The sequence below is a fragment of the Eimeria tenella genome, genomic scaffold (assembly GCF_000499545.2).
Source record: "Eimeria tenella Houghton genomic scaffold, Eth_scaff1, whole genome shotgun sequence".
NCBI classification, from domain to species: domain Eukaryota; phylum Apicomplexa; class Conoidasida; order Eucoccidiorida; family Eimeriidae; genus Eimeria; species Eimeria tenella.
The window spans coordinates 1,076,519-1,093,186 of NW_013541457.1; the positions used below are offsets into that span (position 1 = coordinate 1,076,519).

General features: G+C 47.9%; 3 protein-coding genes across 3 annotated transcripts; 2 read left to right on the forward strand and 1 right to left on the reverse strand.

The window, feature by feature from the left end:
• Positions 1–4,482: 4,482 nt before the first annotated feature.
• ETH_00005440 (uncharacterized protein) lies at positions 4,483–5,071 on the reverse strand (the record flags this gene model as incomplete). Its single annotated transcript, XM_013372479.1, has 2 exons — positions 4,483–4,851; positions 4,994–5,071. The coding sequence occupies 2 exons, from the start codon at positions 5,069–5,071 to the stop codon at positions 4,483–4,485; spliced, it is 447 nt and encodes a 148-aa protein (XP_013227933.1).
• A 3,101-nt stretch (positions 5,072–8,172) lies between these two features.
• ETH_00005445 (uncharacterized protein) lies at positions 8,173–9,273 on the forward strand (the record flags this gene model as incomplete). The annotated part of the gene is made up of 1 exon (XM_013372480.1): positions 8,173–9,273. One exon carries the CDS (start codon positions 8,173–8,175, stop codon positions 9,271–9,273), a length of 1,101 nt encoding a protein of 366 aa, XP_013227934.1.
• Positions 9,274–12,654: 3,381 nt separating this feature from the next.
• Positions 12,655–15,645, forward strand: ETH_00005450 (uncharacterized protein; the record flags this gene model as incomplete). Its single annotated transcript, XM_013372481.1, has 5 exons — positions 12,655–13,035; positions 13,728–14,051; positions 14,165–14,353; positions 14,738–14,889; positions 15,156–15,645. The coding sequence occupies 5 exons, from the start codon at positions 12,655–12,657 to the stop codon at positions 15,643–15,645; spliced, it is 1,536 nt and encodes a 511-aa protein (XP_013227935.1).
• Between the last annotated feature and the right edge of the window lie 1,023 nt (positions 15,646–16,668).

Consider the following 16,668-nt stretch of genomic DNA (forward strand, 5'->3'; position numbering starts at 1 on the left):
CAAAGCTTTTCAGGAGTGGAATGGCACAGGCTGTTTTGGAGGAGCTTTCAGATACAGTAAGAAAAAGCAGCTGCTTCCCTTATTTGGGCCTGCGAAGCTGGGGCTCACAGTTTGAAGAACACGGCGGACGACTTTCATGTAGTTGTGCAGAACAGCTTGTTGCAGCACTTTGCTGGCAACAGCCGAGAAAAAATCCTTCAACTGTACTGGAGAGGCGGTATGAACGCTGAGCAGGTCGTGCCACTTTTTGCTTTTGCTGACCTTTTGGCTGCGCCAGGTGCGGCTGAAACCCAGAGAGGCAAATAGAGGACAATACCTGCAAACATGGTCTTTGCAGAGAAACAAATGAGTTCGAATGCACGTCTCACGCATCGCCCGCAGGCATAGCCTTGTCGCCCCCAGGCAAAGCCTTTTATTTAATTGATTGTCTAGCTGATTACCTATTAAGCTACGCTCACGCCGTCTGACAGCCAGCGGTTTTGTCTGCTTAAAAATTTTGCTCGTAACCTCCGCTTGCCAAGTGTATCATCTTGGAGTTTTATTGCAGGTAAGAGTGATCGTGGATGAGGTAGGACAAGCACAGGATGTGGTGCTGTTTTGACTTGCCAGCTGCTGAGTTATACAGCTTAACACTACCCACCTCCAAAGCGCCTATCCCCAGAGTCTCATCTGCATCGGCCAGTAACTTTTCGAAACAGCATGCCGCTGCAGCAATGTCTGGGGGAAACTCTACAGCCGCGAAGTTAACGATAGCGGCACATGTGTTGTGTCGTCTTGTCCTCAGATCCCTGGAACAATTGCGAAAGGAGTTTTCGAAAGTTAGTATTAACATTCTAGGAGTGGCAATTATTTCGCATTCCCCTTGGAAATAAGTGGACGGAAATCTTGTGAACGCACCTGCCGCCACAAATGTCAGGTTATGCGTGAACTTAAAGGTAAGTAATGCGTACAGCACAGGCTGCCAGCTTACGAGGATTCTGCTCCATCTGCAGCATTAGCAGTTGTCGCAGAACATGCTGCAAGAGCCACTGCTAAAGCTGCAGGTGTCCACCGACAGCCTTTGGCGCCTGCAGGCTCTGTCAGTAAAACCGCCGCAGGTGATCGTACTTTGCCAGACTGATGCGTAGCCGCTGCAGACCAAACATCAACTTCTATTCAGCGTGAACAAAAGTTGCATCCTAGCGTGCATCCGTGAATCAGAAAACCCAGAAGATAAGCTTTGACAGAAAGGGAGACTTGCAAGAGGTCGATAGTTTTCCTGAGGAGCCATTATATTCCAACACGTTTGCGTCCACAAAAGTGGTTTACCACCTTTCAAGACGACTTCTTATATGCGGACATAAATTACTTTTGCGCTACACGCTTTAAATCACTCCAAGTCGGAATTCCGTAGCACAATGCAAGCAAAAAGCGACAAACGGTCACGCACCTTCCAACATTTTGTTTACTTCCGTTGGAGGGGCACCGCAGCCACCTGAACACCAGGGAACAAGTGTGTTACTGCCAATACGCATTCTGAGAAACCACCGGCCGCATAAATCTGGGAAATAGTCTTGCACGGCCTTGGGTGATCAGAGAGAAAGGTAGCTTTATGCACAGTATGTAACCTGTGTACACTGCTGAGCTAGTCTCCAAACTATCTAGAAGCCTCGAAAAATTTTGTCCATATAGGGACTCTGACGGAAACAGCGAACTTTGTGCTAGTACTCTCCTGTAATAATGCACTGCAACGCAGCCGCGTCCCTCTTGCTGAAAATCTGACGTCTGCCGGTAGTGGAACCTCCGGTGGTGCCTCTCTGTGCCTTGCCGGTGCCGAACTGCTCAATATGAGATTTAAAGAGCTGTAGAAGCGCCACTACGAACTCTGGGCAGCCCTACGCCGGCATAGAGGGAGGCTCAAGCAGCAAATTGCAAATTACAGAATTATCATTTGCGTTCACACGTCTTACACTGTACTGGTTGCCATGTGTAGCCTAGCTAAGCGCATCTTATAACACTGGTAACTCCCACTTGAAGCACCGCGACATGCAAAGCCGTAACCTGGTCATCTGGGTCTTCCTCTTCTGCAGGCGTTTCAGCCAGGCCTGACAGCAGTCAGCCCAAGTCAAACTACCGCATTGCTTTACACTAATTAGGCCTAACCCAGTAGCTTAAGGACTTCCAGATTGTAGGCTCTAGGCTCTAGCCTAGTAACCCTGATTCACAACATCTCAAAATGCTTATGCGCAGTGAAAACATCCCTCAGAACAAAACACGTTTGGTTCCACACAAGCACATAACAGTTTGGCGCGTGATCCATTGATGATTCCGGCACGTTCACTTGGTAGAGCCATTTCACTTGGTAGAGCCACTGTTTGGGTCTCTTAGGAGAAACTCACAGATAGTGCGCAGCCTGGAGAACCGGACGGCCTTGAGGGGGTCAGCGCCAAAAGAGAGTAGCACCTTCACGCTTTCCAAATCCTGAGTATTTATGGGATAGTGGCATGGCTCGTTGAGTGGCCACTGGTGTATTCTTGTGATTCTTTATATATCACATCAGTTTGCATATGGCAGACGCGTTCATATGATGTTTACCGATAACACCTTTGGAGCTCAGTTATACAGTGACTTTGAGGATACGTTTCTCGTGCCTGTTTTGCTCATGCGATGATTAAGGGAGTCCGTTGCAGTGGCCAGCCTTCGTCTTGGAGATTGACATTCTTTCCTGTAGACCAGCGACAGATGTCCGCAACAAAAGCTGCTGAGCCCGAAACAGCTGCGAAGTGCAAAGGGCTCCAGCGCAGCGTTGCCGTCAGCGCATTGATGCTGTTCCCTATTTGTAACAAAAGAAGAGTAAGTGAACGGTGAGCCCTGCGCATCAATCCGCAGCCCTATTTGATTTTACTCAACTCAGAATGTTGAGCTGTTAGTTGCTGTAGCCTTTTTGCAACGGCAGCTTAAGGATGAGCAGAAACCAGCCATCGCACTGTTGCAAAATGGATTCACAGAGAAATTGCCATGCAACACAACCGCTGCTATTCAGCGCACATAATGGCGTTAAGGAGTATTGTCTACACATGCTGAGGATACTAATATAAACAAATGCACATGCGTGGACGGGAAATTACCCATAGCAGCTCAAATGGATAGGGAGCAGCCCAGAATCAGTCCCATAAGGAGGCATGAGATTTTCTGTCTTTGAGTGGTCTTCCCGTTGCGTTGCTTGCCGTTGTATGCCCAGTATGCCACATATGGTCCCGGTGGCTGCAGCTTTCAGCAGTACTGAGTCCCCATCAAATTTCCCAGTGACTGTTGTCGGGTCAGCCCCTATTTGCAGAAGGAGTCTCGCCAGGCGCCGCTTGCCTCGGAGGCAGCAGACGTGCTGAGTCAAGAGGCAAATTTTTCTCTCGCCTTTAGGCCCGCGTGTATGGTTTGGGTTGCACTTTTGTTTCCTATGATGTGAATAGCCCCTCATATTTCTACAGCGCGTGAGTAAATAAACCACATAATTTAAATTTGCTGCTGCTATTATTGTGCGCGTTGTGAAGTGCCTACCAAGGCCGTCCACCCATCCAGCCCTGGTCGCATAGCCTTCGTGTCTACTTGTTGTCTCAGCACAGCTGCACTCAGTGCTGCTCCTATTGATGGGGTATTGCCACCGCATTCGCTGAGCAGGTGCAGCAAGCTGCCCCCCGCAGCTGCAGCACCGGCTTCCTCATTACATAAATTCAGGAGGAGCAGCAGAACCCGCTCACGCCCTGCGGCAGCGGCGCACTGGACACACAGAACAGCTGGCAGGCCCGTCACGCAAGCGGAGTTGTCAACATTTGTATATCCCCACACATGAATACGTATGTAAATAGTTTATCTGATATTGAGGACCCAATTTGCGCACATGAATTTGCATTACACAGGGACCTTTGGGTCCGAGCAAGTAAGCTCCTGCTACACGCATGCACCACATTTCATGTTGAAGTTGAAAATGTCTGGGGCTTGGTCGCCGAAGTATCGCCTTTTGAGGGAAGCCCAGCAAGGTTCATTTATCGCGTGTCACTTCAACAGCAACATTGTTGCCAGCCACCACCCCTCTGCTTTGTACGAGAGTCCTGGGAAATACATTGCCTCTTCTGTCACTAAAAGGCACTACTCTTGCTCCTGCAGTTGTGTTTGGAATTATACAGCAGTGAGAAGTGCCGCCCGAACGCTGGAGAGCACTCAAATGCACTTGTCACATTTTGCTGTTGTTACCAAGGGATTGCAGGTGTGTTTACAGCACTGCCCGCAGCATCTCACATGAAAAGCCGTCCAGCCGTCAATTTCTGCATACATAGTTGCAGCAGCTCCGTGATGTACGAGTTCTTGGATGATACCCATTGAGGAGACGCTCGCCGCGAGCCTGTTGCAAAGCAAGATTAGCCTACATCCAATTCGACTCTTGAAAGTTGAGCAGTTGTGACTAACTGGAAGTGATACGGCCAGCATGAGAGCTGGTTAGCTTGCTAGCTAGCAAGCTGACGCTCCTGCATTCTGCCCAAACCTTGTGGATTTACAGCGGCAGTTCCATTGGAAACGAGCACCTTGCCTTAACGTTGTTCTGAAATCAGGGTCTTCTGTCGCGATGTAAAAGGTCGGGACAACGCCCACGTTGCGCAGCAGTCGAGACACAGTGCTGCTGTCCTTATGATGGATCGCCAACATGAGATGAGCCCCCTCAGCCGGTAGAGGGGTCACAGGCTCTAGCATCTGTACAGCTGTTGCAGCGCTTCTCTGTGTAGCAGCGGCGAAGATGGCAGTAGCTGCTGCTGCTGCACCAGATGCTGCTGCTCCCGCTGCCTCATCTGGCTGAAGGCTACTGCTACCACCGGTGGACGACTGTGGGAAAAGCGCAAAACGGCAACGGTGTCTCTGCCCTACGTAGCTCAGGATTAGCAAGTGGGGGACAGTGTCGCCCAAATTTCAATATTTGTAGCGCTAAGAAAAAGCTTGCGTCAATTTAACTGGGGTGGCACCTGACCTGGAATCTCACTGGGTGGCACTTCTCTCTAAGGGTCCCTGTTACCACCACTGGAGTCAGTCGTGTCCCTGCTTGCATTTTTAGTGAAAAGAGCCCATTTCTTCACAGCTGTTCACGCCGCAAGCGCTAGACTCTGAATTCTACGCCTTGAGCAGCCTGTGATATGCGAGCGGCAGCTCATGCCTTCTTGGTGGAGCTCCGGCAGAATCCCATGGTATACAGGCAGCGTACTGTGTTACTGAAATTCACTCAAAAAGCTGTCTTATTGTTCAGAGCTGAAACTAGGCCGGAAAAGTGCACTGCACGCGTCTGCATTGCTATGATTTATGCAAGCCGCCAGCAGTGTTCTGTTCTCAGTGAGTCCCTACATGCATGCATGTGTTCACGCTTATATATGCGTGATTCTTTAAAGTTCCTGGAAGGTCACTGCGCTTCAAGCACGAGATGTTTGTAGCCTTCGCAGCTGTATCCTCTGGGGGTGCGGCGATGTGGCTGAGGCGCGTAGACAACGGAAGGCGAAACGGACTAAAAAGAACCATTTAGCATACTATGGATATTGGACTAATGCGGAATATTTGTGCACCGTGGGGGCTACACTATAGTATATATGGGCAGGGGAGCTGGGCATGAGAACCTATGGTCTGCTCCTTGTACTTTATTTTAGTTCCCCTGGAGAATATGAAATGGTAATGTGTTTTGCCAAATTCTGAAATTGCTCTGTAAAAAATTCCAAAGGTAAACTATTTTGTAAACAAACGAAAAGTGTGACTGTCTGCCTGGCTGTTTCTGCATGCACCGTTGCCGTCATGCAGAGAGCATTGGCTGGAGCGGGGGCCTGCCTTCTGAGACTGTCCTGGTAGGGGTTTGTTCTTATTTAAACTTCAGTGTTCTTATTTTTAATTTTTTAATTGACTTCGTCAGATTTCACTAGCGAAATACTCGGAAAATGGAGACGCCGGCCTTCACCGAGAGGTCACTTCGCACAGTAAGTTGTGTTCGTTGAAGGCCAAGCGAAACAGAAAATGTATTGCTACTTTTCTTCCTTTTTGAGATACGGTTACAATACCGTTACGGACTTATTCCGCTGCATCTGCTTTATCCTGTCCTTGTATTGTTGCCGCGCTTCCGTTGCCCAAGAAAATTTTCGTCCCAAAGTTCAATTTTTTGGAAGCATATGAGCTATGATCCCCAGAAAGTCCTATATGCATTTCTGTTAGAAGCAGTATACAAGTTTCCGTGCGTTCTGTGCTTTGAGAGTGCATATGTGAGAGGTACGGTCATATCTTGCACTAGTCCCTAGTTAAGTGAGACATTTAAGTTGTACGATTATTTTGCTAGAATATTTTTGCTTGTGAATCTGGACTTTTTCTGATGCTCCGTCTCTCCGTCCTGAACCAACCAATGACCTATGAAGGAGTCAATTCTTAGAGTGCTTGTAGGCCTTACCCTCAGCCATCAGCTCCCTGTAGTAGATTGGGAGATCTTAGGCGTAGAGTTATGGCAGGAGCTTTCCGCTGAACAATTGCACAGATTCTCGTCGCAGTAATGTAGGCCCGTTCACCGCCTTCGTGTTACTTGTGCATGTTCATGGAATTGCATCCTTGTCGCAGTACCGACAGCCCAGTCACCACTTAACTCTCCCTTATTTAGGCCGTCCTGCGTTCTTTTATGATTATTAGAACTTCTACTGTCTCTCGGATTTCTGCTCTGCTCTAACGTGAACGCAAACTGCAAACAAAGGCAAAAAAGCGTGTTTTGAGAGAATACCCACTTGCGTTATCTACTCACCAGAACAAAAGTTTCAAGAATTGATAAAAGGACACGTTTCGCAACACATCGAGCCGCTCTCCAAGTGCGTGCCTGTGGCTCAGCGTCTATCGCCATTAAATAGAAGTACGAACAGGTGCCACCCTGGTTGAGCTCTTGCAGCGAAAGTGTTGCCTCAATGTTGATTCATACTATAGTTTAGCCCAAGGGAGGTTATGACGGATTATAAAACATACGGACGTCCCTTCTTATTGGCACGCAAGGGGGACGTCGCTCGTGTGATTGCCATCTCTCCATGTGACGTCTTCTTCCGCCGGCATCTCAGTCTAGTCGAGCTTCGGGGAGCACTGTTTACTACTGGTAAAGTTGTCACTGTGGCAGCCTTGCATGCAAATAAATTTGCCGGGCCTAGGTTGTTCCTTTGTTCATTGAGGGCTTTCTGTAGTACCGTAGCGCGCATGTCTGCGTGCATGTGTTCTCGTAATGGCCTCGGCTAGCATTAAATACTTGGCACTTGAAGCTCTAAGAGAAGATTTCATGAAATCTCTGTGAATCATTCGTGAATTATCTGAATTTTTTCGTGCCCGCCATTCAATATATAAACCTTGGTCGGTGAGTTTGTTATTCATCGTTCGATTGCAATGAAGGAAGAAAAATAGTTTGAAGGTGATGGACCATCTGCAAAAATATACCCGATAATGCTCTATTCTTTGACTTATTATTTACTTTGGCATTCCTGTGGATTCGCACCATCTGCAGCGCACTGAGCGACTGGGGGCCTCGATACCCCGGTGAATGGCATGCAGACTTTGCTTTTCAGCACTAATCGAAGCGGCATGTTATAGCATGATATTCATTTATCATTTACAAAACAAGAAACAACAAAGTGATGGACGAATAGAGCGACAGCAACTGCAACGAGCTCCCGGTAGCGTACCACTGGTCAACAGTGCTGCGCGTCAGCAGCATTTAGGGACCGTTTAATATTTGTTACTTGAACCTACTCTGTAGATTTTCTTTTTCAAATTTGTTTGTAGCGTATTATCCCTTTTTTCTTTCTTCCACGAAATTTAATTGAGCGCTTTCCCCACTCTTTGCACAACAACGTTGTGCATGCTCTGCCCCGTATCGATGCGTCTTTGCTGAAGTGAACAACGAATATTTAGCAAAGTAAATGGCACACACGGAATTCTGCTACTGACTTTGTCGGAGATCTGCACTTAGAGCCGAGCTATTCACCTTAGCACGTGCGCTGGGCCGAGTCTGTTGGTCGCTCCTTCCTGCTATGCATTTTGCTGCGCTGCGGCTATCAATTTTGGCGTTGAATTTTTGCTGCTCAGCAGACCAGTTAGGGAATACCAGTCAAAGGGCGTGCAGATACCACTGGGAGGCACTGAACCTTCGCTGGCGCCATGAGACACCTCAGCTCTTCGCTGCTTCTTCTGGCCCTTTGCCACTCCCTAATGTTGGCCACTCTAGCAGCAACACAACCACTTGCACATCAGGAGAAACAGATGCAGCCAGATAATGTGCTGCAGGAGCTACAAACTCAGTTGGAGAAACCCCCTCAACAGATGCCCGAAGATGCGAATACTCCGAAAGAACCTGGCAGTGCTTCTCCATCAGGACGAAAAGAAATAGAGAGGCTGGAGGAGGAGGGAGCGACTAGCTTGCTTGGAAGTGAACAAGGCGCCACACAAGTACCTGTAGACAGAATTAATTCTCTCTCTGTCGAGCGCCCTGTGCAAAAGGATGCAGATTCAACATCGGAAGATATTAGACTTAGTCCGCAGGACACTCACGGACCAGCCCATGAAGGAGCATTAAGTCATGGCAGAGCAGGAGACGACGCAGAGGCGCAGAGGTGGGCGAGAGGTAGATTGATGGGAGGTAGCAGGCTGAAAGCAGCGAAAGAAAGTACCAACAGCATAGCTACGGTGCTGCAACCTGACGGGCTAAATGGTCTTGTCAATTACGCTAACGACAAGGCAACAGCTCAGGAGAATAGTGGGCGAAAACACGATCAAAAAAAGACAGCTTGTGAGCAGCAGCCGTGCGGTGAAGGCCAGCTGACGTGCAAGGGACCTATCCGTGGCCACTTTTTGTGTACGTGCAAGGCTGGCTACACACTACAACGCCTTGAAGTACTGCAGCCATTCTGCATCAAGTCTTTTCTTAGTAGAAGCGGCAGCCAAGACGGTAGCAACAGTGTGCAGAGTGGGGCCTTTTCGAACGGGCACAAGTGGATTATAGGGTGGTGCCTCGTCGGGGTGTGTGTGGGTATAGTGCTGTTGGCTGCGTTAATTTGGGGCGCAGTGTCAATTTACAAAGCAAGGCGGTCGACTGCACCTAAAAGCGTCAAAGAGGAGTTCTCATCGCTACTTGATGATGATAAATCCAGCGTACAGAGCGTCAGCTCGAGGAAAGGCAACAGGAGGAGTAAAGGAGCGCGCGATGCCTTTGTTGAAGGGGTAGATGATGAATTTGAGGCTCAACAACATGGCAGGGTCTGAGGTGTATGGGCAGCGAGGGTGGTTGCGCGTCGCAACAGGTGGTGCTTCTCATTCTGCTGCTGTTGCTGCAGCTCTTGTTGGTTATGGCAGTGCTGCTGCTTTTGGCATGGGCGCTGTTTTTGTGGTTTTGGCTGTTGCTGACACTGCCGGGCTGCTGTCGGTGGCTACTCGTTATGGCACTTCTTGGGGGTTCAGCTATAGTCAGAGGGCAGCAGAACGGCACAGTGTTGATGTCTACGTAATCGCCGTTGCTCTTTCAGCGCATTTTTTGCTTCGATTGGATTTTGACGTGTCATTTGTTTTGCGGTCAGCATCAGATGACAAATGGGGCAGCTTAGTGCGCCACGGGCAAGTCCTGAGAACTAAGGAAGAAACTCAGCCCGTTTAAGTAACTGTTATTGCGCTACCTCTGTGCCACGGAAGAATAATCACAACATTATTTGGTAGCCAAATTTCGTACGCTCGATGATTACTTGGAATAAAACGTAAGCCAACTTGACGTCCATGGTTTAAAATACTTGCCGCTTTTCTACTTCTTAAGAAGCGTTTTAAATCAGCTCGAAGGCAGACGAGGCTTGGCATTGTTGATGTAATCAATGGGCCACGAATATTCACATAACGCACCCAAGACATTTACGCTGCGCCGGGAATGCGTGTAAGTAACAAAGGCAAGAGTAGGATATTTCGTAACGGCGCCCGCTCACAAATAGGGAAGTGTGTGGTGCGTGCCCCCCTGAAGCCTCAAAAGGGAACGGAGTCTACTGTTACGAATAGAATTCCACTGTTACAGCGACACGCTCAGCGTGATTAGCAGACATACAGAGCCTATTTTTAGCGAAGCAGCAATAAAGGATACTATACTGGCATATTCTTAGAAGCAGAGTCCTCGGGACATGCAACGGTGTGAATTATTTGGTTTTATTCTGCCTTCTCAGGCAGTGCTACTGTGCCCACAGAGAATTTCTCCTTCATTCCTTCCTTTGCTTTCTTCAAGGGACCGCAGTTGGTTTCTCCCACTCTTTATTAGCCTGTGTTCACCTTTCACCAGTAGCGACATAGTCTCAGTCGCTTCCGTTATTTTTGAGTGCCTGCCAGCTTATTGACAGAGAGAACTGTGGTTCTTTTATGAGCAGACATGAAAGCTCATGTTTTGCTTCTACAAGTCACGGAGCATACTGTAGATTGTTCGTGAACAGAGCGAAGAATCAGTAGGCTGCTTTTGGTTCGAGCAGTGGCACAAATGTGAGTTGGCTACATTTCCTTCTCAGTGTATTGCATTATGCAGATATCTGTTAATACATATAGAAACAAGCATAATTAGGTTCATATACAGAAAAAAACGTGCATGCGTATTCGCAGTTGCACAGAATTATTCATAACCATGAACAGCTAAGTGATCACGATACTGTTTGGTTTCACAAGTAACAGCTCCGGTTGGAGCATCAAGCTCGACGTGGCCTATATATATTACGGCCTATAAGAAAAACCATTCTACAAACGTGACCACTTGCGCTGTATTGAGTGTTTGCAGCTCCGGCATTGGTCTTACAAAGCTCGACGCTTTGGGAATGCTAGACAATCTTCTACCAATTAAATACCTTGATATCCGTCTTTTGCAACGCTTCTCTGCTTTACATGGTTCGTACTACTTTTACTTCCTCATGAGCATGCTCTGACCTTCAAAACTATAGATACCATTATGCCTCCAACTGTTCAGGCTTCTTCAGAGGCTAATCTACTCGCTTGATGCGTGGATTTCGTACGGTAGCTCATATAGGTAACGTGAGAACACAGAGGCACTCGTAGTACCAGCATTCATGATTTGTGCATTACTGCAAGTGTTAGAGTTCGTTGTTTGTGGAACTTGATGATGCTTTTTCCTCTTTAAACTAGAGCTAATGCCTATGAGTGCTTGCGTCATATAGTACATTGGCTTAAACTGTACCTGTGACGCGTGTATTTTGCATTAGAAGCAGTAGTTAAGGCAGTACCTCAATATGCTGTTTCGTACCCAGAGTTGAGTTTGTCAGAAGAAACAAAGTTGGGATCGAACGGATATGAAGCGAGAACCGGTGTTTTCAAGATCACGGTGAGCAGCAGCAAAAGCAGTCCAGCAATGTGAAAATGGTAATGGTGGTGAGAGTGCAGTGTGTAGGTCACGGTTGTCTACCTTTGGTCTTGACCACAAAGGGGCACTGCTGAGAACCTGATATAAGTGGAGAGTCTCGTGTCTGTATGCTGTGATATTTTACAGGCATAGAACTTTGAATTCACAAATTTTTGACAGTTCAGCTTTCCAAACGCTTCGCCGCCTCTGTAGCTGTGGTTCGCTGAGAGAGAATGGTGCCACTTGCTTTCTCTTCCTCTTCCCACAAGGCACATCGCCGGATGAAGCTTGAGGCTGAAGAATATGAATCGATTAACGTGTCAAAATGAGCCACAGGAGCCATTTTCGACTTTGCAAATTATTGTGGCCCTTTCGTTGGCTGTGCACAGTAGGCTGTCACGGGTAGGCTGTCACGGGGTTCGTTAAACGTTTGAAAATTCTAAATCCACGCAAGCTAGATAAAGATGAAAATTGGTCCCGAATTCTCGAATAATTTGCATTCAATACCCCAGGAATGGTTCAAAGGCAGATCTGCGCAATGCAGGGTCGGCGGCAGCCAGCAGGACTCAAACGTCAGAACGGAGGTATTCGCGAGCCCAGGCATTTAAGCTCAATAAAAGGATTTTGCTGAATCATCAAATATTAGAATCTACATTCATTTTCGAGAGCTACGAGCAAGGAACTGCAGGCATGCGCGGGCACGTTTTGACAGACAGCTCAGTGCTGCCTGTCGATTCGAGCGTTGTCGGCAGCCCAGCTTTCCTCCGCTAACATTTGTCCACCAGATTGACATCTTTTATCATAACAAGTTATATGTTTGTTTTTTTGAGATGCATAATTTGGTTTTGCCCTGGGACGGAGGAAACCGACCTCTTACACAGCCAGGCCACCGGTATCGTGCCTGACCGCAGCCGCAGTGCTCGGAGCCTTCTGTCTCCCACGGCCCCGCCATCCACCCGTAATATTATTCGTTACTGTTTGGACCCAAACAGCTTTAATTTAGACTATCTATGAAGTGAAGGAGATCCCAGGTAGCCCAGCAGAGCCCCCGCCGCGCCCCAGCCACAGCCAATACCGCCGCCGATAGCGTCGGCAGCCGACAACTGCAGCCAACGACCGCGTCAGCAGCAATTTTCATTGCTGTTATTGTGACAGCAACAGGAAACTCGAATTCGGGGCCTTCACCTTGTGGCTTGCGTGCGAGCTGCTCATCCTCCCAAGAGTGGCAGCCGCTGCTGCGGCCTGTTCGTGTGCTATAGCCAGCCTACACCTCAATGGTGGTCTGTGGATCTTGCGGGCTCCCTCCAGGGGCCCAACGCAAGGCTTTTTGGCTGATTCTCGTGCTGGTGCTGTTGTCATCGATGGTCGTGATCGTTAAGGAGCGCAGCTTCGCGAGGGAAGTGCACAAACTAACCCCTGTCCTGGAGGAGCTAGTTCCTTCTTCCTGTGTTCCTAATCCCCAAAATGATGGGCTTTACGTACACCTCGAGTGTCCTATTCGGAACTCATCCACCTTCTACCCGCCTTCAAACTTCGCCAAGAATATTTCAGCCTTCCACGGCGTCTTTTTTGAACTCAGAGCAGAGATGTTTCAGTACACTGGAATACCAAACCTGCTCTTTGGAGGCAGGAAAGCAGAATGGATTGACCACCTCGTGAGAATAAGGGGATAGGGCTTGGAATTCGGAAATTAGGGCCTTTGGCAGTTTGCAGAACAGAGTTATAGAGCGCATACGACTGAGACTGAGGGCTTTCAGGGCTTAGTGATTTAGCAGGGTCAAAATATCTAGTCTGCTGTTCTTCAGAGGCTAATCTTTTCTTTGAAGCCAAGCAAGTGATGACCTGAAATATATATATATATATATATATATATATATATATATATATATATATATATATATATATATATATATATATATATATATATATATATATTGTTGAAAGTGAAAACCGAGAGCTCGGAATTTGCTATTTTGCACTTACACTAATTCAGATATCGGATTCTTTCTGGAGCTACATTGATGGGTCGCGTAATCCTGAGTTCTTTCCACACATTCCTGCAATTGGCCGCCAGGCATGTCTTCCAGAAGGCTAACATTCAGAGTTTGCAGTACAAAGTCAGGCACCAGATGATCAGAAGTCAGCATTTGGAGTCATTCGCATGTCTTCCAGAAGGCTTACATTCAGAGTTTGCAGTACACAGTCAGGCACCAGATGGTTAGAAGTCAGCATTTGGAGTCAATAGCCTAGGCGTTTTTATTCATATCACCCTGTAACTTGATTATTTTGCTTTTTGTTTGTATCTTGGCAAGATATTACTGCTTCGTTGTATGAGGTGTTTGTACAGCTGGCGTCTGGCTTGCGGGCTGGTGGCTATACACTGCCTGGTTCGTTCTCTGGCTATTTTAAAGAGAAGCAACAACTTCCGCTGGAAGACGATGGGGTGTACACGGCGGAGAGCTCCAGGCCACCGCGTAAAGTGGATTCCCAGTCAACTTTGGTATATAAGAACTATTTATACACCGGCAACCCACTGGCTCCACAAATAGGAGATGTAAGAATTTCTTTTTGGGGCAACAAGTCTACACACGTCAGCCTCATTGGCAAGCAAACCAAAACCTACTTTGGCTCTGGAAGAACTGTGCTCGATGCACCGGCCGACGCAAAGACGGTGAGCAGGGGAGTCGTATAGGAATGAGGGTAAGAACTTAAAGTGTAAGCTTCCGGCCTTAGGCTCTGGGGCTTGAAAGTGGTGTCTGAGCTCGCTGATGTGGATATTCTCAGGGCTCCCCCATGACGATATTGGCAGAAGGCGACTACGAACCTCACCGGCTTGTTGAGCACCGACTGACTCAGTTGGGGTTCCCTGCCTCATTTGTGTGGCTGTGGCGCTTTGGAAGTTTTCTCCTTTTCTTTTTCTTAATTGCCTCCTTCAACTGTTGGGAAACAGCAGCAAATAGCCCCAATCCACTGGTAAGCACTGAAAGGAGCCTACAGAAGGCATGAGATATGCATTTGCTGAATATTGTAGTTGCGAGACCCAGGAAAAGATACGCGCACTGACAAGGCTGGATAAACTCAACGTACTGCTGTCTATTTTTTTTTTGACTGAACGACAGTACACGCAAACGCATACACACACATTCACGCAAATCATATAGACGTGCGTAAATATATTTAGGAACCATTTATCACATTTACACGCATGCCAATCTAGTTGCTCAGATGATTATATGCTTACCAACACAGAACCCTTGCGTTTGTTGGACTTGCATCATTGAGACTACGGATGGAGGAGCCATTCGCGGCAAAACTCCAGACCAGGGCTTCAGGTTTGTATGCGTTTGCATGCTTCAGCCATTTTGGGGTAGGATGCTTCTTTCTGGCTTGTTGGCGCTGGCCGGAACTCTGCTGCAATTAGCTGCTGGCTGGTGGAGCGTGGAGATCGGCGCGGCGAGGCGACTCTTTGTGATTGCTGCTGTGGTTGCTGCGGTCGCGGGGATTCTCAGGTGCGTCTAATACATAGGTTGAGTCGCTCGGAATAAGGTGTATGGAGTTACAACACGGGTTGCACTTCCAGCTTAGAGGCCTTCCTTCGTGCGTGTTGGTTAAGTGCGCGTTGTACTTCGTAGAGGGAACTTCGGTGCTTTTCTGATTTTAGGACAGCATCTGTTGTTGTCATATATCATTCTTTTCATTTTATCTCTGTGGTGCATTTTCGTTATTGTAGATGTTCTTAAGAGTGACGCTGCTAGTTTGATGTTTTTTTTGTCAGATTGCTGCTCCCTCGGCTGCTTCCTCCCGCTCTAACGGCGGAAGTCTGCCGAGGCGGCAAGTACTACGACCTTGGGGTATCTCTGCAAGTCCCCGGTTCAAGCCCAGGCAGCAGCTCTCGTTTGTGCGAAACCGCAGCTACAGTAGCAGCGGCTGCAGCCGCAGCTGCTGCTGCAGCAGTAAATGGCCAAAGCGCTCAGGAGACACGACAGGGCACTGTTATCCGGTGGACAACAACTCCTGCTCTGCCCCCCTCTCCAGAAGACACAATTCGCCGCAGCGTAGCAGTTGCAGCAGTGCCAGGAGGAGCACCAACAGGGCCAGCAGCAGCAAAAGCAGTGGAAGCACCTACTTACGGCACAAGCTATAGGAACGGAGGGCTACCCGCTGCAGACTTTGGCGTGTACGGACAGCCCCCATTGTTGCCCACAAGGGCCGCGAGTATCACGAATCTTTCTTTACAGAAATCCTCATCAAAGGGATCAATATGAAAAGGAAAGCGCTTCTTTGGAAACTGATCTGGATTAGGGTGTACGACTTTGGACTCGGCCCTGGGTTTATATGCCCACACAAGGAGAAGCCAAAGGGCTGATGGCCCCAAAGGGAACAAATAGTGACAAACACAAATAGGAGAAGAGACAGAGGCAGATAAAGATGCGAGCGTCTCAAAGTGCTTCCTTTGCGTTGATATCTGCCGCTTTCTATGTGCCTCTCCTCTCCCTTATTTCTGTTTTGTTTCTTTTATGTATTTTGAGCTTTGTACAAGGGCCTCTGTAGGCGCTCTTTGTCATTTTGAGGAGGTTGAAAACAGAAGAGAAACACTTACGAGAAAAGTGCAGCCCGTATTCAGCATGGGTTAGATAAACAAAACACAGCTGAAGCCCTCAGAGTTGCAGAGAAAGATGGGAAAATGCAGCCTTTGCCATTTCTCTGTTCTGACTCGACGGGGAGCAAGCAATTCAGGATTTAGGGTTTGGAACGGCTGCACGTACAGGACTTGCGGCTTGTGATGAGCCCAAAGCCTTGATGACCAATTCCATTTTTGTAGTTTCGTGCCCCAAATCTTCCATTCAGTATCTGTCGTGCGTAGAACTATCCCACGCCGTCCACCCTGCAAGCCTTGGGCTGTGCTGCAGTGTGTGATGAGTGTCTACACGTACAATGCAGCACTGTTTTCGTGCCATGTATGCAGTTCTCGTTCGTTTGGAAATAAAGTTGAAAAACATAGTACACTTCAGGGGGCCTCAATTATTCCAGTTACTTCCAATAAAGGAGAACAGTGGGGCTCAATTATTCCAGCTAGTTCCAATAAAGAAGAACAAAAATTAACAGGGCTTGTGATGCAACGAAGCAACAACAGCAGCGGGGCCGCAGGAAGTGTCAGATTATGCAAGAAAAGCGTAGTAACGTAAGCTAACATGGTGGAAACCGATTTGATGGAAGCACGACGTATCATCCAGTTTTTAGTGTGTGTTGATTCGGCTTCAATCATAGATTGAGCACAACATTAGACA